The 21735-nt window shown below is 36.5% G+C and overlaps 3 protein-coding genes and 1 pseudogene across 3 annotated transcripts; 2 read left to right on the forward strand and 2 right to left on the reverse strand.

The window, feature by feature from the left end:
• Positions 1 to 1236: 1236 nt before the first annotated feature.
• LOC113355591 lies at positions 1237 to 2781 on the reverse strand (annotated as a pseudogene).
• Positions 2782 to 5375: 2594 nt separating this feature from the next.
• Positions 5376 to 8542, forward strand: LOC113361032 (L10-interacting MYB domain-containing protein-like). The gene is made up of 3 exons (XM_026604416.1): positions 5376 to 5591; positions 6759 to 7097; positions 7811 to 8542. The coding sequence occupies exons 2-3, from the start codon at positions 6765 to 6767 to the stop codon at positions 8369 to 8371; spliced, it is 894 nt and encodes a 297-aa protein (XP_026460201.1). The 5' UTR covers positions 5376 to 5591; positions 6759 to 6764; the 3' UTR covers positions 8372 to 8542.
• Positions 8543 to 15872: 7330 nt separating this feature from the next.
• On the reverse strand, positions 15873 to 17191 carry LOC113359173 (heat shock factor protein HSF30-like). The gene is made up of 3 exons (XM_026602847.1): positions 17171 to 17191; positions 16956 to 17030; positions 15873 to 16835 (listed from the first exon to the last, which is right to left on the reverse strand). Exons 1-3 carry the CDS (start codon positions 17189 to 17191, stop codon positions 16392 to 16394), a joined length of 540 nt encoding a protein of 179 aa, XP_026458632.1. The 3' UTR covers positions 15873 to 16391.
• Positions 17192 to 20990: 3799 nt separating this feature from the next.
• Positions 20991 to 21554, forward strand: LOC113359174 (basic 7S globulin 2-like). Its single transcript, XM_026602848.1, has one exon. It carries the CDS (start codon positions 20991 to 20993, stop codon positions 21552 to 21554), a length of 564 nt encoding a protein of 187 aa, XP_026458633.1.
• Positions 21555 to 21735: the final 181 nt, after the last annotated feature.

Raw genomic sequence — 21735 nt, forward strand, 5'->3', positions numbered from 1 at the left:
TAATGTAACGAATTTATATAGTCAATGAGAGCCTACACTGTTGCTTTTGTGTTTGGAAATGAAACAATGGAATGTGCATCTAATTGGGAAGGGTATAATGTTAGTACTTAGGCCACCTCATCTTTGTGTTTGCTTATGCTACTTCCTCATTTCCTCTATATACTGGCTTCATTCTACATCATTTCCTTTCATTCAAAATGAAGTAAAATATTAAGAAGTCCGAGTTTTAGCAAAAAATGTAGTAAAAGGGACAAGATACATCCAGTCACTTGTTGTTGATGCTTCTGACTGATGGTATATGTTGAATTTTCTCAAATTATTTGCCTTGTCTTGTGCACACTAACAGGCTGGATACTAGACGTATATTCGTGGATGTTGGTCTTGGATTTCATGTAGAGTTCACCTGGCCTGAAGCCCTAGAGTTCATATCACTAAAGGAAGCAAGATTAGCTAAGTATGTACTTCTGTTGTTATTTACATATTTATCTCGATTCTATCAGTTTGGTGGTGCTTGATTATCCAACAAATGGAAGTATATGGAAACAGCCGAGAATTGATTCTTCACTCCTGATGACACAAACCCCACTACCTTAGAGTTTTAATTACTGCTAGGATAGCATTTTGAGACACTCAAGCAAAAAAAAATAAGATAAAGAGACTGATTTCTCAAATTAAGAACCTAATGGTGTTTAGAAATAACTCCTATTGTGGAGTACCATGATACAAGTTGAACATGGTTGAAACAGAGTTTTTGCTGAGTTTCAAAAATTGACCAATATGCTAACGGAAGCAATTTTACATTTGCATGTTTGGTGTTAATTTGGTTCTCGTTAAAGGAAGGGTTGAGGAAGTATCCCATTTTTAGGAAAACCTAATCATATTTCTAATTCATCTGGTATATTGCGTTCATTCAAGCTGCTTTAAGTCTTGCTTCATCTTAAGTTTTGTAACTTTGTTAGTTCTAGTTGCTTCAAATTTGTTAGACCTCTTCCTATTTTATTCCATAAGGAGTACCCCAAGGCTTGTTTATGACTGTCATATTCGGTTTTGTACCGTACAGGAAAATAGATGAATACGCACTCCTAATGGCATCCATAAAAGTGCAAATTAAAATGGTAATGTTATGTTTGTGTATCTTCATACATCAAATTTTATTATCATACAGTAACTTTTGCCTATAAGCATTTAGAAAGATGGCAAACAAGAATAAGCTTATAAAATCTGTTGCAGGTTCATCTTCTGCGCTGGATAAGAGGAAATATATTGGTTCAAGGGTCATCTTTAGTGTTAACAGAAATGTCCCAATAGTGTCCAACCCCAGCATCAGCAAAGCATTTCCTAGCAGAAGCTTGAGTTCTACACTGGTGAACAGCAAAGCTATTGAAACTAGATTTAGAGACAAATCCCTGCCATACAAGCACACACTTGTTCACTGGTTTGTCATCATCTTCAGCCATTCTGTCCTCTTTTTAATTTCTGACAGTCTCGGCCCCGTTTATTTTCTTAAGCATCAGCTTTCCATATCTTTTGATGGATTTATTACCACCTTCCACAACCACAACAGTTAAATCTTCAGTTATCACCAAACAGCCTGTTAGCCGATTTTCCTTAGCATTATCATAAACTTTACACCGGGTTTGTGAGTGTGAAAGGTCACTAATCTTATATACAGAAACAATTTTATCTAGTTCGTTTGGGTTATCAAAGCGCTTCTTCGCTCTTTTCTCACGACGTTCTGCAGGTGTGAGTTTACGTGCAATGTTGCTGTCAATCTGGGCTTGTTCACGCTCAGCAGCTTCACTCCTAATTTTCATTTCAAGCCTTGTAGGATCTTGTGTGGCTTCAGATCCAAGAACTTTCATGATATTACCCATTTTGACCTTTGGCTTTGGGGGTTCTAGCAGACCTTGGCTGATCATCTCCTGTATGTCTTTCTCCTTTGCAAGACGGTAATGGGTAGACAGTTTCTTCCGCTCTTTCTTGGTCAACATAACAGACTGGGGAGGTGGTGGGGCAGGTTCAGCTGGAAGCTCAATTGACATAGGGTGCTCAACATATATTGTGATTTTTTCCATTTTTAGTTTGTCATTTTTGATGCCGATGTCACCATAAGTTCCAGAAGGCAAAAACACAGCATCCCACCACTCGGCCTCAGGGATTGGGTCCTTGGGTTTTTCTTTGATGATCACTCTGTCAGATACTTCAATCAGATTAGGGTTGATCTCATGCCCAGCCTTCGATTTTGCCAGTTGTGCTTGTTTGATCTTCAACTCTTTTTCCCGTGCTTCTCCGAACTGGTTCTTGAACTTAGCTATCTCTGCCTGTTTTGACCACGCACCTTCCTCCACAAATTGAAAATCTATTCTCTTTGGCCTCAACAGCTTTGCCTTGTTGATACCCATTCTCACATCATAGTGAGGATTTGATTCGGGATCCAGCTCCAATTCAGGCTTAAGAATTCGGAATGCATCCTTTTTCTGCTTGTTGATATTGACCTTCAAGGTGCTAAGATTAGTCAACTTTGGCTGATTAATCACATTTCCCTGTTCATCTACTTCTCTACCATGTGCATCTAGACGTAGAACAGGAGCTTTTGGTGGTTTCTGTCGAATGGAAACCTCTCCAGCCATCTGCCCAAGGAACATGTTCTTCGCAGCAAGCTCCTGTGCTTGTTTCTTCAATTGTAAGGCTCTCTTCGCTTTTTCTAAGGCTCCAAGAGAAAGATTTCCACTTCTGGCAGCAACTGAAGCTGCTGTCCCATCTGTACTAGAATTTCCTGGAACCTCGTCAGATCTGGTAATATTATTAACACTCTCATTTTCATTAGTTGTAGAATTGGAATATACCTTGGAATGAGGGAGATGATCATGTGCAGATTCTGCAGAAGCCTCCAGGCCAATCCTTAATGGCATCTGGTTTGGTTCCAGAGATGCAACGTTGTGATGCTTTTTGCGGTGTCTTCTTCTGTGATTACATGCCTCATCATTGGAATCACTTGCACAACTGTGAGAAGAGAAATCGCTGTCGTGATATTTTCGTTGTAGGAAATACCAATTGGTCCTACAAATAATATAGTAGAGAGAGTCTAGTCCAATTGACCTAGTCAATTGTCTGTTTGATCCTATTTGGTAGTATAAATTATAGTTTGGTCCTAAAAATTATAGTTTGGTCCTAGGGTGATGTCATGGATGACGTAAATGTCATCTTGTAGTGGCAGAAATATCCTTATATTATTGTTTGGTCCTAGAAAATAATGGTTTGGTCCTAAGGTGACCATATATATACAAAAATTTAATAGAAAATATCAAATTCTCAGATTTACTTTCTCACTCCTCTTTATTTTCAGATCTAGTTTCTCTCCTCTCTTTTTTTTCTGCTGCTGCAAAGAAACAATTAAGATTTGTGTTTTTTCTAGGGTTTTGATTTTCAGAGATGATGAATACGATTTGCATAGATGATGAAGACGATGAATCATATAAAGATGATGAAAACGACGAAGATGAAGATGCTGTTGAAGACGACGAACTCAGTTTTGAAGATGTTGTTGCTGTTTTGATGATGAAGACGATGGTGTTTTGAAGTTTATGTTGCTGTGTATGATGAAGAAGAAAAAAACAATGAAGAAAACAAATATAATCTTGAATCTTCATCTCAGATCCCTGTTCTTGATTTTCTTTCGTCTTCTTCATCGTTTTGATGTTTGTTGCTCGAGTTGGTGATGATTATGAAGATGAAGACGAACTCAAGATAGATCTGCTGTTGTTGAAGATTTAATTAGGTTTTTGGTTTCTTGATGTTGTTGCGATTGGAGATGATGATGAAGATGAACTCGTCAAACCCTAGAAATTTGTTGTTGCTGTTGAAGATGAAGATTTGTGTGATTTGTTATTGTTGTTGCTGCTGCTTAAGATGAACTTCATTCCTGGAATGAACTTCATTATTGAAATGAACTTCATTCCTGGAATGAACTTCATTATTGAAATGAACTTCATTTTTGGAATGAACTCTGTTTTTACATGGAGTTTATTCCTGGAGTGAACTCTGTTTTTTTAGCTTTTTATATGGGAATGAACTCTGTTTTTTTTTTTTTAGCTTTTTTATATGGAGTTCATTTCTGGAATGAACTCTGTTTTTTTAGCTTTTTATATGGAGTTCATTTCTGGAATGAACTCTGGTTTATATGTTTTCTGAAAAATAAGTAGAAATTAACAGGAATTCATTTTGACGAATGAACTGCCACAAGAAAATAAATAAAAATTAACACAGAAGAGTACTTTTGTCTGTTTTATATTTTTAAATAATTATGGATCAAACAGTAAAGACGTTTTCCCAAAGGACTAAACAGACATGGGCCCACCTCCAAAAGGACCAAACGATATTTTTCCCATTTTCGTTTCGTTCTTCAACCAGGGGTGGCCATGGTCGTTCTCCAGTGAAGGGATGTTTTCTTTTTTTTCCTAAGAGAGGTTTCGAATTACAATCTCTACGTGTATATTTATAGGTTTTGAAGTTAGATTTGATTAGGAAAGAATACAATTTAGAAGCGGATTCTAAAGGTTTGGCCCCCGAGTTAAGGAAACCGTTGGCGTCACAAACTGCCGCCTATATATACTTCTGTGTTTGAAGATGAAGAGAAAGAGAGTCTTTTCTCAGTCACATCACAAGGCGGAGCAGGTTCAGATAAAGTGAACCGCCATTGTCTTCTGTAAATCGATTGCCGATAGACAAGATGGCACCGAAACGTAAGAGAACTCCCGAGACAAGTAAGAGGACTCTTATATGTTAAAACCCTATGCAGTTTTTGTTTTCTTTCTTTTTGGTTTGTGAAATCAGTTATGTCCATTACAGATCTGTTATTAAGATTCTACATGCTTGAATCTTTTCTCGTTTTTTTTTTTTTTAGGTTTTAACTCTAATCTTTCTTGTGTCTAGGCACACAGTCGAGCGTAGGAAATCAAGGACCAATAACTGCTGATTAGTTTGGTAAGTCACGAGACTAAATTCCAACAATGTATTACAATTTACGGTACTAGCATATATAATAGTAGAGGGTATAAATCGATGTCCTATTTACACAGACCACTGGCAATTAGAAAAGAGAAATGGAAAGGATAAAGGGAGTTTCTTACACCTTGTTTGTTTGCAGCTGACTCGGCGTCTGGGTCTGAGTCAACCCCTGACTCGCGCCGAGTCAGCAGTCAGACTGTTTGTTTTACATTTTCTATAACTCCTGACTCACAAGCTGACTCGCTGCCAACCCCTGACTCGGGACCTATAGAGTCAGGTGTGAAGAGGCAACTGACTCAATCACTCAAACCACTGAGTCGTATGAATGTACAAAAAGACCCTTGATCCTTTAAAAATCTGAGATTCATCTTTTCTCGTCTTTTCTTTCTCGTTTCTTCCGTGGTTTTCCTTCGAGAGCAGAAATGGAGGATTGTGGAAAAACGTAGATCTCCTTCTCAGAGAGTTATCTTCTTCATCCTCTCTTAACAGATCTCGTTTACTGATCGTTTGCTTCATCACTCGCAACTAATTTCTCAACTTATCACTTTCAACTCATCAACTTGTTTTAGAAGAATCGACATCAGGTATAATTTCGACATCCATATAATTTCTATCATTTTCATATGGTTTGATTTTGGAATATTGGGTTTCTTTTTTGATATCCTAATTTGAGTATTTCATTTTTCCTTTAAATCAGATATTCATTTTTTCTCGTCTTTTCTTTCTCGTTTCTTCCGTCAAGGTTTTCCTTCGAGATTTGTGTATTAATAATACAGAGAGAGATTTGAATTTGATAGAGAGATAGTAATAATGGAGGTGAAACTCCATATATACGATGTAACTAATAGTGGTTCAGCAAAAACTAACAATACAATTGTTCAAATCAATAAGATCTTTAAAGATGGGATTGGTCTTGGTGGTATCTTTCACTCTGCTATTCAGGTCTGTTCAAATCTAATCTGGGTTTTGGTTCATGCATTTTGTCGGTGTTAAAATACAAGATCTAGGGTTTTAAGATTTTTTTTTTTTGAACCAACATTCTATTAACGAATCTTATTATGTATAATAAGTATTATTCTACTCTCTGCTAGTGGTTGTGAATGTGATTAAAATTTGGGTTCACTAAATTTTAGGTCTTGTGTTCATTTTCTGATATTTAGGGGTTCACCAAATTTGGGTTATCTTTGAAATTGTATTTAGTTAGTGTGGGAAACTGAAGTATGATTTTGAGTTTTTGATGTGAGGGAATTAAAATTCTGGGTTTGTGTTTTTTTTCTAACATTTCAAATTTGGGTTTGTTTTGAAATGCATTTAGGTTTGCTTAGTTAGTATCTGGAACTGAAGTATCCTTTTGATTCTAAGAGTTTTTGATACTTGAGAAGATTAGTGTGCGTGATTTTAGTATATGCCTACTGAAATCACTAGCTTGAAAACTGAGTTAATGGTCAGCAGTTGTGATTTTAGTTGCATTCTTTTGGCGAATCTCTGTTTTGATATTAGGAGCAGTTGTGATTTTAGTTGCATTCTTTTGGCGAATCTCTGTTTTGATATTAGGACAGTAATGAGGATATGGTGCCAACCATTGTTTTTACTTTTCGCTGTCAAATATTCTATCTTCATTTTAAACCCGTATATCCTGAATGCATAAAGATGCCTAGTGGTAAATTACTTTGTATGGTAATTCTCAAAAGTTAGCACACTCTTTTTGTTTCAAATTACCCACGTCTTGTATTTGTTTTACTTTATGCTAGTTCTCTATGGAGAAAAAGGAAGATGAGAAAGCAAATAAGATAACTTTTAGGAGCGTCCCAGAATTTAGAGGGCTATTTATTGACCAGTGTTTGGCACAAGCTACTGAGTATGGATTTTCTGGAACTTCTTTGAAGCAAACTTCGTGGGGAAATTTGTGCAAGTTATTTTCTGAGAAGTATGACTGCACCATCACACAAAAAAAGTTGAGAAACCACTGGGATTACTTGCGAACCCAATATGTCACTTGGTCCCGTCTCTTAGCAAGAACCGGCCATGGGTATAACGCGGAGACGAACACATTTGATTGGAGCGAAGAGCAATGGATTGAATTAGACAAGGTAAGAGACTATTTCAGTTTTGTTTGGACTTTATGATTGAATTAAATTTATGCTTGTAAGCCCTGGTCTGGCTTACTTCTATCGTTGTTTTTCTTTAAATGCCGCTCTGCATTAGCATTTTAATTCTCTTATTTGAGGTTTGTATTACCGTCTGTGTATAAGTGATGATTGTTAGTGCAGTAATCTTCAACGGATGCTATTATGAAATCAAATGTGAACCTTGCAGAAAACCTCTACAATAGTTTTTCTTATGCATGTAGCTATTCAGTAGTATCACCTTGTTTCTATGGTGGGCATGGTGATGGTTCTTTGTGTCTAGTCAGCCTCCTTGATGTTTTCCCCTATTTCATATAATTTCTGAAAAATTCTTTTCTTCCTGTAGCTATTCAGCTGGGTCTTGTGTGAAAATTCAAAGAGTTTATATTGTGTAATCTTGGTCTGAAGTGTTCAAAGAGTAGCCACAAAACAACTCACCCAAGATGGCAGTGTGGCACAACATGATTATAAAGATATAGATATACAAGTTAGAAAATTTCATTCTCTGTAACTACCAACATGTGTATTTATACTGTTCTATCTGTGGTAAAGTCAATTTCCATCTTTTCCATCTTTTCCTGCCACTCCCCTTTGCTCTGTTTGGTGCATCTAATTATAACTTTGATTGTATAAACAACTGAACATATTTATTGATTTTTACTTTCTAATTGATGCAGACAATCAAAAACGCTAGTCAATTCAAGAACAAGGGACTGGAAGATGCAGAGAAGTTGCAGAATTTATTTGATGGGAAATTCTCCACTGGAGCTAATAGAGATACGCCTGGAAGAGTGGAACCGCCTTGTTCAGCTGGAACTTCTATAACTGCAGGGGTTTCAAATAATGGATCTGAATCTCGTACAAGTCATGGAAAAGAAAAAAATCATGAGGATGACAACGAGGTTGATTCTAGTCTCAATGCAAAGGGGAGTGGCAGGAAAAGGAAGAAGGAAATGGAGGAAGAATCAAGTGATCTATTAACTGAGAAAGTTTGTTCTATTGTAACATCGATGGAGACTCATCTTCAACATAAGAAACTTGCTCTAGAAAAGGATAGCGCAGCCGAATTCATGAAAGCTTTGGATAATTTACTTGAGACTGATTGCATCACAATGGATGAGTATTTAAGCATAACTCTAAAAGCTTCAGAGATGCCTGGTTGGCAGAAATTGTTTGTCAGTTTGAAAAGCGATGAGCGTCGTGTTGCCTTTGTACACAAACTTTTAAAAGAACGTTGAGAAATCTTGAATACTCATCCACTGAGATGTTGAGAAATTAGGAAATAGTTAGAGATGTTAGGGTTGCAAAACATTCGTGTTTGTTACTTACGTACTCGATTTTTATTTTATGTTGAATGTTGAATGAGTATTTATTGAAGTTAATGGATGAATCAGTATTATTTGTGCTTATTTGTGCTTAATGAGTGAATGTTGAATGAATGAATACGTATTTTCTTATTGGTTACATTGAATTGCTTGCTGGTTATTTTCTTATTTATGCTTTTAACCTTTTTCTTTCATTTCATTGCAGATTGAAAGGCTACAAGGAAGAGGGTTTAGAGAAGGGGAGAACTTAAATACAGGCAAGTACTCATTTTCTTATATAGGTTTGTGAATGAATGAATAATTATTTTTGAGTTGAAATATCGGATACCTAAACCATCAAAGTATTGTTACATGAAAAACAGCCCCCTGTAAACTGGGAGTTGGTTGCTTGATTATATCACTCCTAATATATATGTTTTGGAGTTGTACATGGATTTCAGTTTAGAGAACATTTCTGGGTGTTGATTGGGCTCCATATATTGGCTTCCCATTTTGTCCATTTTTCCTCTTCCATCTTCGTGTTTCTAGCCTAAGATAAATATCATGTAGTGTTACCTATATCTAGTCTAGTGAAACTTGGAAAGATATTTTTCAGTTCAGGGACCTGTCCCTGTATCTAAACACTGTCAAAAAGGTTCAATCCAACATTTTCAACCTTTCATTAGATGATGGTTGAATAATACTTAAATCATGCTTTTATCTCTCTTGCGCTCCTTCCTGGTAACTTAGAACGAACCAGTAGTATGGGGGTTAATGAAGAAATGGGCAGTGGTGTATAATTGAGAAGAATTCAATGGCCTTCTTCTTGTTTATATCTTGTGGTTGGAAATGTTTGTGGTTCATTAAAAGCTTCTCCCATTCAGCTTTTATGGCAATACTGACAATCTCACACAGGAGAATCCAGAAAGAAGTTGAGCAGTCCCACCTATATTATGACAAGAAATTAATGAAAAACTATTTTATTTTTTTGTGGTATCAAAATTTGGTATTGTACTTTCTACATGTGCAATGGGCGTGTAACACGTAATTTTTTATTGCAGAAAGGAGTGATATAATCATGTGAATTGTTAATCCATGTACAACTCCAAAACATCATTGTTCAGCGTGATAAGACGTGTGGGTTATGACCTAAGTGTTTAGATGTGGATGATTTTGCATTAGCATATGAGATTATGACTTTCTTACCTCTAAATTCCAAGTCTAATTAACAGAACTCTTTCCATCTAAATCCCTACTAAATATTGTATTGAAATTGATTTTCTTTCATCTACTTGGTCTTTTCAGGAAAATGAAAACGCTATTATCTCAACTAGTAGTTTTATGCTTGTTAGTGAAGAAACTTAAGAAGGCTAAACGGCGTGTACGCCCAAAGTACAAGAAGTCAATTTTAACGGGAAAGGCTTTCACCCAAGACCTGTTAGATGGAAATCCGAGGAATATGTACAACCTATTGAGAATGAGTAAGGTTCCTTTTACCCTATTATGCAATGAGTTCCGAGCCAAAGGACTTTTAGAGGATAGTAAATATATAGAAGTAGAGGAGAAGATGGCAATGTTCTTATATACAATTGGGCACAACTGTAGGAATCGTGTAATTTTGTATCACTTTCAACATTCGGGTGAAACGGTTAGTAAGTATTTTCATGAAGTGTTGGCTGCTATGAAGATTTGGTCTGCTGAAGTTTTAGTTCCTCCGTCTAATGTATTTGACAAGCCAGCTATAACTAAAAGGCATAAACGTCTCAGAGAAGGTGCTTTTAAAGGTGCTGTTGGTGCATTGGATGGCACTCTAATTAGTGCGAGCATTCCAGTCGAGAAGCAAATACCGTATAGAGGAAGGGGAAGAGGAGAATGTACCCAAAACGTGCTTGCGATATGTGATTGGGATATGTACTTTTTGTATGTAGTGGTTGGATGGGAAGGCACTGCTCATGACTCGAGAGTGTTGACCGAGGCAGTGCGTGATCCATATTTCAAGTTTCCTTTACCTCCACCAGGTAATATCTCTATTTTAAGTCCCATTTTTCTGCATTGGGTTTGTTTTCTTTACTCAATTTTATTTAGATTCTTGTGCACTGCGTTCTTATATACCGAACTCTACTTAGGAATTAGGATATATATCCAGCACCCTTGTAAAATACGTTCTTACAATCATACAGAAGACAATGTTACATACGTTCTTATAATCATACAGAAGACAATGTTAGAGAAAGTACCTGATTCTGCACAACTTGTCAAAGATGTTATACAACATGCTTATATGCCAAGTTTATCATGGGGACCCCTACAATTCAGATACCCATGGGATCTTCTTTTTGGTAAAGTTTCAAACGGCACAATTACTGTAGCAGGTGATGCAATGCACCCAATGACACCAGACCTTGGTCAAGGTGGTTGTTCCGCATTAGAAGACGCAGTGGTGTTGGGCCGCCACATAGGAAATTCGTTTATCAGAAATGGTGGAATGCTATCACAGGAGGATTTAGAGGTCGAAATAGGAATGTATGTCAAGGAGAGGAGATTTAGAACTGCTGGGTTGATTACTGGTTCGTACATTTCTGGTTGGGTTCAACAAGGTGGTGGTGGTGGTGTTGGTATAATCTCATCATCAAGAGTTGTAGGATGGTTGACGAAGTTTGTTCGAGATACGGTATTTTATAAGATAGGATTCCGCCGGTTAGTTGGTTTGGTGCAGTATGATTGTGGAAAGTTACCTACTGGTTCGACTTCGTGTGGAAATTGATGTTGTGCGGTTATAACTTGAAAGTAAATATCAACAATTCTTTGTTACGACGCTGAATAAGCTCATTGCAAGCATTATTGTATTTCTCACGGACGTTAATTATTTTGTATGTTTGATTTGTATTTGTAATAATCAATAACCATGCCTAGGCATGAAAAAAATGTTACTGGTGTACAGGCAAACAATAATCAATAACAAAGTTTGAGACAGTAAACTATACACATGCACGCTTAATAGCAACATAATCACAATTCAAACAAGATCAGTAATTTCAGATCACCTGGCAGATTTCCGGCCATATCTGCTACTCTTTTCAGTCACTGGAGAAGAATAAAGGCCAAGAGTATAGTGAAAGTGAGAACATGGTCGAACTGAGAGAGATTGAAATATAAAAGAGGAAGAAAACATTTGCCTTCAAATTCTGATTTACGGGTGGTTGAGTTAAGTTAACCACTTAAAGGGCTACAACGTATTTTACATACGATTCAGTGTCAACCAGCACTTAAAGGGCTACCGAACATTTTGATGCTTCTTCGCTGGTCTGTCTGAGATGTTTTTAGATTCTTGTGCACTGCGTTCTTATATACCGAACTCTACATTACGTATTAATATAACAAGAGACCATCTAATAGATGCGTCTATGAAAACAATAAAGTATTGAAATAATTGTCCATACTGCAGGGTGAATAAGTCCTGCATACGCCACCTTGAATCCTTTCTAGGGATTAATGTTGGTGATTCAGCAACAGGTTACCATAATGTTAATATTAATGGAATTTAATAACTAATTGTGTCTGGGACCAAACAACAAAATTTACATCCTCATATAATAGAAGCTTCAGGTTCTGTAAAGGATGTACATGAGCATTTTTAATTGTCTACTCATCTTGGTAGAACTTTGGTGTCCATACGGACCATGCCTAGGCATGAAAAATCGAGGTCATTAAACTTCTGGCTAATGACACTGTGAGATTCTACTGATAGAATTTTCATATGGCACACCCATAAAAGAGAGAGCCTCAAGCTTCTCTAAACGTGCTTCTGGCACAAAAACAAATGAAGTAATAAGTACTCCACAAAAGATGCTCATTTACCATTTGATGGTGATAATGCCAAATATTTTCAAGACTCAACGGATTCTTTAGGAATCCAGAATACTACAAGGCATTAATAATACTAGCCTTTATACCACCAGAATGATACACGCTCTTCTGAAGTCGTCTATCATATTAACCGAACCCGAAATGGTATTTCACATTTCTCAAACCTCTACAAAGGTTATAAAATGGTTCGAAAATATGTGATTGTTGTTCCGCCTAAATTTGAGACAAGTATCTCTGTCGTCCATATCTACACTGGATTGATTACTTCTGGAATCCATATCCTTTAGTGCAGATAGACAAGAGAAAAGATAATGGAGTCATCAACAAAAACATTTGGTGACCATTGGATGCTTCTAGAACCCAAAATTTTATGGCTTATTCCTAGAATCCATGGACCACTTCTGGAGCCTAATATGGATTACTATAGGGAACCACAAATTGCATGTTGGACTGCTTCTGGAGTCGGTAACATCTCATGGATTGCTTCTGGAATCCATTACTTACAAAAAATAAGCAAAGAAAACAAAAAAAACTTAAAACAAAGGATAAACATCAAAACACATATGATACTAATACAATATCAACAAATCTCCAACTTCGTCACCTTCAGGGTCAACGAAATATTAATTTACAAGTGTGCAAAAATGGATACGCTCTGGCAAAATAGCTTCAAAATCGGTTGCAGGTCACTTCAGTGACCGCTGGTAGAAATCGGCTAGCACTTTGTGGCGGGTCACTTCGGGGACCGACCGACTGACGAAACGCGCCTTTCGTATCCATATCATGCCACACGATATTCCAACTTCTGGTGGAATAATTTTCATTTTCGGAGGTTATTGTAGCGAAGGAAAATCAAATTTGTGCCATCCATCAAGGATGCAAGCGACCCTTCACTTTAATTAATTAATTAATTAAAATGCTTAGTACCAAAAGCAGAAAAGGAATAACACGGGAAATTATCCATTGTGAGTGCATGAACTCACCATGGTTATACAGTTCTGTTAATTAACTTACCCACAAATATCGACCTTTGGCTGATGTCTTTAAGGAAGAAACAAATTAGCCGTTGTTTGACGATACATGATGGGGACAGGATTGGGTGAAGCAACCAACCCATCCAAAATCAAACGGTATCCTACACTCAAAAATAATAATCAAAGTGAGATACAACATTAGCCAAGGCTATATACGTATATAAAGAATAGAGAAAAGAAATCAAGTAAAGAGAAGAAGAATATTTGTCGATCTTCTTCATGCGCTCAGCTCCCTGTTTTTTTTGCTTGTGAATTTGAGCTGGCCAATTCGTAGTTAATAGATTGTTCCATATGTAATTGGACATCAAGTGAATCAGCTAGTATTTGTCAAGAGCGAACTCGTGCTGATAACGTATTACACTTTACGGTACTAGCATATATAATAGTAGAGGTTATAAATCGATGTCCTATTTACACAGACCACTGGCAATCAGAAAAGAGAAATGGAAAGGATAAAGGGAGTTTCTTAGTTCTATTCATTTCTCAAGTTTTTCTGTACATTAAAGTGAAGAACCGAGTGACTATTTATAGTCACCAACATTAAGTCGGTAGAATGACACGTGCCATTGTTAAGGCATATTCAAAAAGAAATACAAGGATGATCCTTATCTAACTAGTTACAGAGGTAAAATGGATCGTATGGATTGTTCTCGATGATGGTGGGCCACCCATAAGTCATCCCTACGTGACACAATGTTTGCTTTTAATCCTTCTTGGTCTCTGTATGTATTTTTACTTCCATTTTCATGAAATCTTTCTCTTTTCATGTCTAGGTAGCATTCTCACCGATGAAGAGTTTAAGCGTCTGGGTAAGACATGCATGAGACTCCGATCAACAAATATTTACTGTTTTTTCTAATCCTTCTAGTCTCTCTATTTTTCTTTAGGGTGAAATACAGATTTAGGTCTCTTTTTTTTAATATTACAATTTTAGACCTCTTTTTTTTTTTGCATAACAAAGCTAGGTCAGTTTTGACCAAAATGGCTGAGGGTGGTTATCCACATTTTTGACACTGTTAGTGTAGGGTAAAAATACTTTCAAACCCTTTGGATCCTTCAACTCACCGAGTTGACGTTTAACTCGCCAAGTCAGTGTAGTAACTCGGCTCTGACTGTGTACACACGTGTACCTTGTACACGTCACCATATGTACGTGTCACCAATTATAAATGGCAAGAAAATTGTCATGTATATATTGGATGAGCCATTCTTTTCCTATAAATGCCTGACATAGAAAAGAAGATTACTCCATATTAATCTGCATTGCATTTCCGCTAATGCAGAAAATACTGGTCAGATTACTGAAGCTGCCTAACAAAATTAAATTGTAAGAAGTAAGTTTATATAATGTACATACAGCACCAACGTGCAATAAGAAACGAAAAATAAATAAATCAAACAAGCAATTCAAATTTACATACGGGTATCTGGCTCGTATTCGTATATGAGGCAAATCTTTATGTTTCTTTCGTATGTAGTTTCACTTTTCAGCGGTTGTATCTGGCCTGTTTTGTCCTTACCCAATTATAGGTCTCGAGCTTTGCCATAAGCACCTTCCTCTGTCATTTGAAGAAGAAAAACAGTCCAGAAACAAAGCTTCTATAAGAACCCATCAACACAATTGAAGGCACATATAATACAAGGCTAAATTGGGGGTCCTGGAAAAATAATTGGGACCCTAACTACAGGACAAAAAAGATCATGAAATAGTAATCGGGTGTTATCCCTTATCGCACTTTTTTAAAAATGACTAAACTACCCCCAAATCATTAGTGTTAATTGAGTGTTACTTAGTTGTTAATTAGTTTAGTTAGATTAAAATCAGATTTAGGGATAAAATTTTGATAAAAGAAAAATTGTATTTTTGTGTTGTGGAGAGGAAGAAATTGAGTTTTGGGGGGAAAATTTAAGGTTATTTGAAATGAGTGATTCCAGTGGAGGAATCCTATTGCTCAAAATGAAGGAACCAATCCTTAAAATGAAGAACCCGAAGCTCAAAACAACCAGATAAACTTTCTATACTCTTCAAATTGTATGAATGATGCTCCAAGTGGTCGATTCATGTACACTATGCAACTACTCAGAGTGAGGGTCGTTAAGTTGAGAGGGTAATAAACGAACGACTCTAAGAAGTCGTCAATTACTTGACACAACCTTTGACGACTCAAACCTGCAACTTTTGCAGGTTATGAAAAATCGTCAACCAAGTGTGATATAATTGACGACTCCAGCTAGTTAGGTCACACAGAGTCGTTAACTTAATATGTTTAGAACCCAACGATCCTATCTCTATTTGGGACAGAGAGGTGGTTCTGCATAAGACAGAATCGTTCATATTTAAAAAGGGTCGTCGAGAAGAATCGTTAACGATTTAGAAATTCCTGGACGATACTATTTTAGGACAGAAAACCAAGTTTAGGGTCGTTATCTACTAGACCCTAGTGGTTAACGATTTTTCATCAATTTAATATGCATATCAAAAATCGTTAAGCAATAAAAAACCGTGGTTAACGATCCTGGAACTGTAACTGCAATTTGGCAGTTGAAAACTTAATTTTTCAATCAACAAATTAAATTAAACACAAATCCAACTTAGATTGGGAAGTTTTAGTTCACTTACGACGATGAATCGGTGAGAATTTTTTTTTTCCAGAAGTCGTTAATGGAATGGGAGACAATGGGAGGGAGAGAGCGGAGGAGAAGAAGTTTTGATTAAAATGAAGATTGGAGCCCGAGGTCAGTGGTTAATGAGATTTTTAGGGTAGTTATTAGAGAAGGCTAAATTGGTATCTTCACCAACATTTTGGAAGCCCTCTATCTTTTATGGGGTGGGTGTAAATTGGATGAGGCCCCTAATTATTTTCCATGGCCCCCAATTCAGCCTTGATATAATAGAGTCAGGAGGAGTTCATCCCTTTTAGTTTACTTCTTCATCACAAAATCCCATGTGCACTCATCAGTTTTCTTTATGGTCGATCCAAGATAAGCCCATTTGCTCTACTAAGCCATGTACACCTTTACACCGAAAAAGGCAAAAATCTTCAACCTCAGCATCAATTTCCAACGCCAGGTTCATGCTCAACTGTATCCATCGCAGCCGAAACTAGTTCATTTTGCAAATTCTCTATGCTTCCCGAGGGTGGCAGGCAATCTTCTCTTCTTAGCAACTCCACCACAGTCAATTCTTTCTTCTTCTCACTCATTTCAATCAATTGTTGGACAAAAGCAGGATTCTCAAAAGCTTTAGCCAAAAATGACATTGTTAGTTGTTGAATTTCAACCATCAAATAGCTTCTTTCCTTGCTTAATGTATCCAGTTCACTCTCTAAACCAAGTCCTCCTGCATACTCAACGCAACCATCAGTACCACCGCCTCCTTGTTGCGTGTTCTTCGAAATATGTCTCCTCCTCTTTATATTCTTCAGTAGGTGCTTCTGTCCTCCTAGAAACCATTCATTTGAAAATTCCCACTTCTCTGAATCAACCTTTCGAAAACCCTGCAACCATTACACACCAAAGTCATCAACATATGCAAGCATGAGGTTATCATACCATTATCTAGCAAGAACAACTGCAACAAGCGAAACCCAACATCGAAAACAGTTAATGTCATCTACCAATTGAAGGAATAGAGAATCATAAACACTAATTTCATCAAATGAGCAACCAAAAACAGCTAAACCCCATAAACCCTAGAATTCACAACAAAATATGATCAGCTTAGAACCACTAAAATATCATCATTCAAGAAACCCACAAACAGAATCATTAACTACAGACACCAAAGGTGCAATTCAAGCATTTTGAATACCTAATCCCTAAAACCCATGACCAAAATATCAACAGAATACATATAAGACTGGAAACCGAAGCAAACCCCCAAAATCAACGAATCAATCAAATTCAATTAAAAAGAGAGAATCGGAAAGTAACAGAAAGAATTTCTGTTGACAAGATCTATAAATAGAAGCGAAGAAGAAGAAAATAAAACAGTGTGAACGGAAATCTTAGGGTTTCAGGATCGTACCTATGTTCATCAAAAGAAACCCATTAATGCAATCACTGGTTAGATCGTCGACAACATCAATTCATACTGTTCTTCATTGAACATCTCAGAGATTCAAGTCAAATAATCGATTAAATTTAAATTACAGTAAGAGATTGAATCGGTTTGATGTCGATTTTCTGGTTGTATGCATGTTGAATCTCACTGAATATAGTGCTAATTGATACCCATATCTGAGTTTTAATGATGAAGATTGAATCGAGTTTAGAATAAGAGAATTTTTCTTCGCAGGATCGATTTTAGGTTGGGAACAGTCGCATTTCTTCCCCCATTCATATCGAATATAAAGACCTAACCCAATATCGATTAATCTGAGCCGTTAAAGTTTTCTTAGAGATGTACTATTATGAGAGATGTGGACACAATTCATGCACGTGTCATATGCACGACTAATGTGGGAAATTAAATACTAGGCGTTTATTTTCGTCGAGATTAAATATGAACAGATAGATGAAACACCAAATGACGACACGTTTATAAAGGGTCTATAGGTAATTTGGGCATCATCATCTCATCTCATAAAATTAATGGATTTGGATGAAAACATGGATGGAGGCCTAGTTTTGATATGTGGAAAAAAAATAAAAAAAATAATCCTTTTTTTAATTCCTTGAATTCTTTTCTTTTATGTCTAGATACACGATGGAGCAACATTAGTTTAGATGAAATTGATACGATGCGTTAAGACATGAGACTCTTAACAATTTATTTCAACAAATATTTACTGTTTTTAAATTTTGTTTTTGAACTAATTTCTTTTATGTTTCTTGGATTTCCTGCTTTGTTTTTTAGCCTTTGAAGATTTTTTGATCCATCGAGTCTATGAAGAAGCTCTAAAATTACGAAAACGTGTTGAAGAAAACCGAGTGGAGTTTAGTCCAGATGAACAACGACTGGCAGTGAAACAATTGAACAAAGCCAAAAGGAGGGAGCTCATAGAAGATAAAGAAATGAAGAAATACTTCAGAAAAAACCGGTTTCATGAGGATATTCAAAATTATGATAGCCTCTATGTTTTCTGTGTCAGTTTTGCAAAACTTGAAAGTCCCATGGAATCTCTGGCCAACGACAACTACAAGTAATGATAAATTCAATAAAATGCTACATTTATCCCTATGTTGTTCTTCAATCTAAATTAATGATTGTTTGGTTTGTTGCAGGGTTTATTTTGCACCTAATAAAGCTTTGGCATATAGTGTTGGATTGGTAAAAGAACTCACACCTGAAGAACAAAACCTCAATCCTGGAGACAGCGGATATAAAACTAAAGAATTTGACACTGGCCTCCATGAAATTGGAATTGCACGATTTTATTCTGATCTTGCATGTTTCAACTATCGCATCTTCTCAACTTTTGACAGCTTTCAAGTCTTATAACTGTATCCTTACTAGTTGAGCCTTTTTGCTCTCCAGATGCTTGATAATGATAACTATGGTGTTCTTTTAACTAACAAAACAGAAGACGAGGTACTCAGGTAGATTTGAAGTTCTAGTCATTAGAATGTTGTCGCACTTGCACTTTGTTAATATAGTTAATTATTCATACTGCTTTCTTTATTTCATTTTGCAGCAAGTTTCGTGAATATAGAGAATTTGATTTTATAAATGCAGGCAGCACACCAATGGAAACGGTCAGGAAAACCTATATATATATATTCTCTGAGGTGTTTGTATAGTTTGGAAATTGTGTTATGCTTTGACGTTCTCACCATTTCTTCCCTTTGGAATTGTCTTTGTTTCAGCTGGTATTTGAGAAAGATGAGATTGTTATGCCTTTACCTCCCGTTTTAAGTGCGAAGAAATTGTGTCCTAAATTAAAAAAGTTAGGCATGCCAGTTGAGCTCAGTGGTGGGTTATTATGTTATAGTTTGGTGATTGTCGGTTTACTACTCATAACTAGTCTTTGATTTCCTCTTATTTGGCTTTCTTGTAGGTCAGGACCTTAAGATTTGTTGTCTGTGAAGTTAAAAAACGCGTGACAGAGAATGCTGCTAAAATTCTGTTTTGCTTCTTAACATATTCCGGTTTCTACAAACCCTCAAATGCATCAAAGCTTTGGGTAGAAGAGGAGCCTCGGCCACATTTGGATGCCTAACCTAATCTTAATTCTTCTTTGCCCAAGTCTAGTGCAATTAATTAACGTGACATTTTGTTTTTGAATAATCCGTTGTGCAGATACTTCTTGAAAGAAAGATGTTTAATTTTGTCCTTCTACCAGTATGCTACTGGAGTAGAACCAGTAAAGAAACCAAATATTTTCCTAAGAATTTTCTTCTTGTAGCACATCTGCTGTTAATCAGACTTCTTCTTACTGACTTCCTTTTTTTTTCTTCTTGGTTATATATTTGTATGCAGTATGGAGCTGCCTATTAGAGAGTAAATTGGGGATCTCTCCATCTTGGTTTGGAGCTAAGTTCGCAGATGGTTCAAGGGTGAAGATTAGTGGTGGCCTGATTGGAGTATGTTGGTTAAGCTGAATTAAAAACTTGGCTGGAAGAGAACATGGTGAATATCGAAATGAATGTCTCAGATGTGCCCTCATAAATCATAATGTTAAGGTTACAGATATGGATTTGAATAGTTATTATTAATAGCTAGTTTTCTGTTAAGACATCCATCAACGGGGGTTTGAGAAATCTACATTTTGATTTACAGTATATGAGTTTGAATCAAGAAAAAAATTATCGAGGAAGAAGATGTTATTACAATAATTGGGAAAGATTAATTCGTCTGTCTGTTTCAGACAGCTATTAATACAGATAGACACGGACTTCTAAAACAGACACTCTCACTCAGATATTAAAACAAACACCAACTGACTGGACTAAAGTCAATACATTTGACTATACTTATTAGCCTCCCTCAAACTGATAGTAAGAAGGACTAATCAGTTTGAACACATCATAAGAAAAATTAAAATTGATAGCAGACACCAACTGACTGGACTAAGTAATAGCAGAAATGTCTTCAGAAGAAAAGTCTTCAATAGCAGCAACAACAGACATATCTGAAGAAGTAGAAGAACCAGCTGAAATAGAAGTAGGAAGTCCAAGTAATTGATACAGTAATGAAGTAAAAATAGGAGCATATAATTTCTTTGTGAACAAATCTGCTAACCGGTGTTCTGATGGTATATGCTGAACTGTGAGAAAACCTTTTTGCCGGTTGATGGTAAATTTAAACCTTGAGGATAGTAAACTAAATCTTTTGCATTATATTTGTTGACTTGCTTATTAGACTGTTGCTTGCTGAAGTCTACCATGAATGATATGATCAGAAGGGTGTAGAATCGAAATATCATGCCGTACTTTGCGAAAATTCATTCTTCCGTCTGATAGTACTAATCCGCGTGACATGTACAAGGAAAAAATATCTTACTCGTTTACTTTGACAGACGTAATGTAGTCCAAGTCAAACTTGTTTTGGCTAAAAATGAATTATTTTGATTTTGGATAAATGGGAAAGGACATGCCTAAAGTCATCAGCATTGAACTGAGGCTCTGCTTATGTATATCCATTTTAAAATCATATACGTCTATATAAACCCCATATTCACATACAAATATGATCACTTTTTCTCCAAACCATGGCTTCATTTCTTGGAGTTCGAGTTCAATCATTACTTGTTTTCTTAACGTTTATATTTTTATCCCTTTCTTCTCCGTCGAACTCACAGCGTACTACTTCATTCAGACCCAAAACACTTGTACTTCCAATTACTAAAGATGCATCCACTCTTCAATATGTAACCCATATCAACCAAAGAACACCTCTAATACCTGTAAAAGTTGTCGTCAATCTTGGCGGTCAATACTTATGGGTAGATTGTGAACAAGGTTATGCATCATCAACCTACCGACCTGCTCGTTGTGGTTCAGCACAATGCTCGCAAGCGATGAAAACGCTTGGTTGTGGAACATGCTCCTCCACGCCTAGACCAGGATGTAATAACAACACTTGTAATCTTTTCCCTGATAATCCCATTACCCAAGGGGCTTCAATTAATGAAGTCGCTTCAGATGTTGTGTCTGTTCAGTCGACAGACGGTTCAAACCTTAGTAGCCAGAAACGTGAAAGGGCTTCACGAATCTCCTTCAAATCCGCGATTTTGCGTTCCCAAAAGAAATTCGTATCAGGAACGCGATCTTAACATGCAAAAAACGCGCTCCCAACTAACCAGAATCGTGTGCTTTCAAACTCCAACCAATCCCAACATAAACTTAATTCCCACCACTGATTTCCAATGCAAACTTAATCCCGGCATAAACTTATTCCCGACATAAACTTAATTCCCATCGATTTCCAATGTTTGGTTTCTTGTAATCAGATAG

The sequence above is a fragment of the Papaver somniferum genome, chromosome 3 (assembly GCF_003573695.1).
Source record: "Papaver somniferum cultivar HN1 chromosome 3, ASM357369v1, whole genome shotgun sequence".
NCBI lineage: Eukaryota > Viridiplantae > Streptophyta > Magnoliopsida > Ranunculales > Papaveraceae > Papaver > Papaver somniferum.

Excerpts from the sequence above, each read along its gene's own strand:
- LOC113361032 (XM_026604416.1), top strand. The coding sequence starts at position 6,765 with ATGGAGAAAAAGGAAGATGAGAAAGCAAATAAGATAACTTTTAGGAGC. Across the intron at positions 7,098-7,810 it reads AATGGATTGAATTAGACAAG|ACAATCAAAAACGCTAGTCA; the intron begins GTAAGAGACTAT and ends TAATTGATGCAG.
- LOC113359174 (XM_026602848.1), top strand. The coding sequence starts at position 20,991 with ATGGCTTCATTTCTTGGAGTTCGAGTTCAATCATTACTTGTTTTCTTA.
- LOC113359173 (XM_026602847.1), bottom strand. The coding sequence starts at position 17,191 with ATGTATTCTGTTGATATTTTG. Across the intron at positions 17,031-17,170 it reads TGTATTCTGTTGATATTTTG|GGTTTATGGGGTTTAGCTGT; the intron begins GTCATGGGTTTT and ends TGTGAATTCTAG. Across the intron at positions 16,836-16,955 it reads ATTCTCTATTCCTTCAATTG|GGTTTTCGAAAGGTTGATTC; the intron begins GTAGATGACATT and ends TAATGGTTGCAG.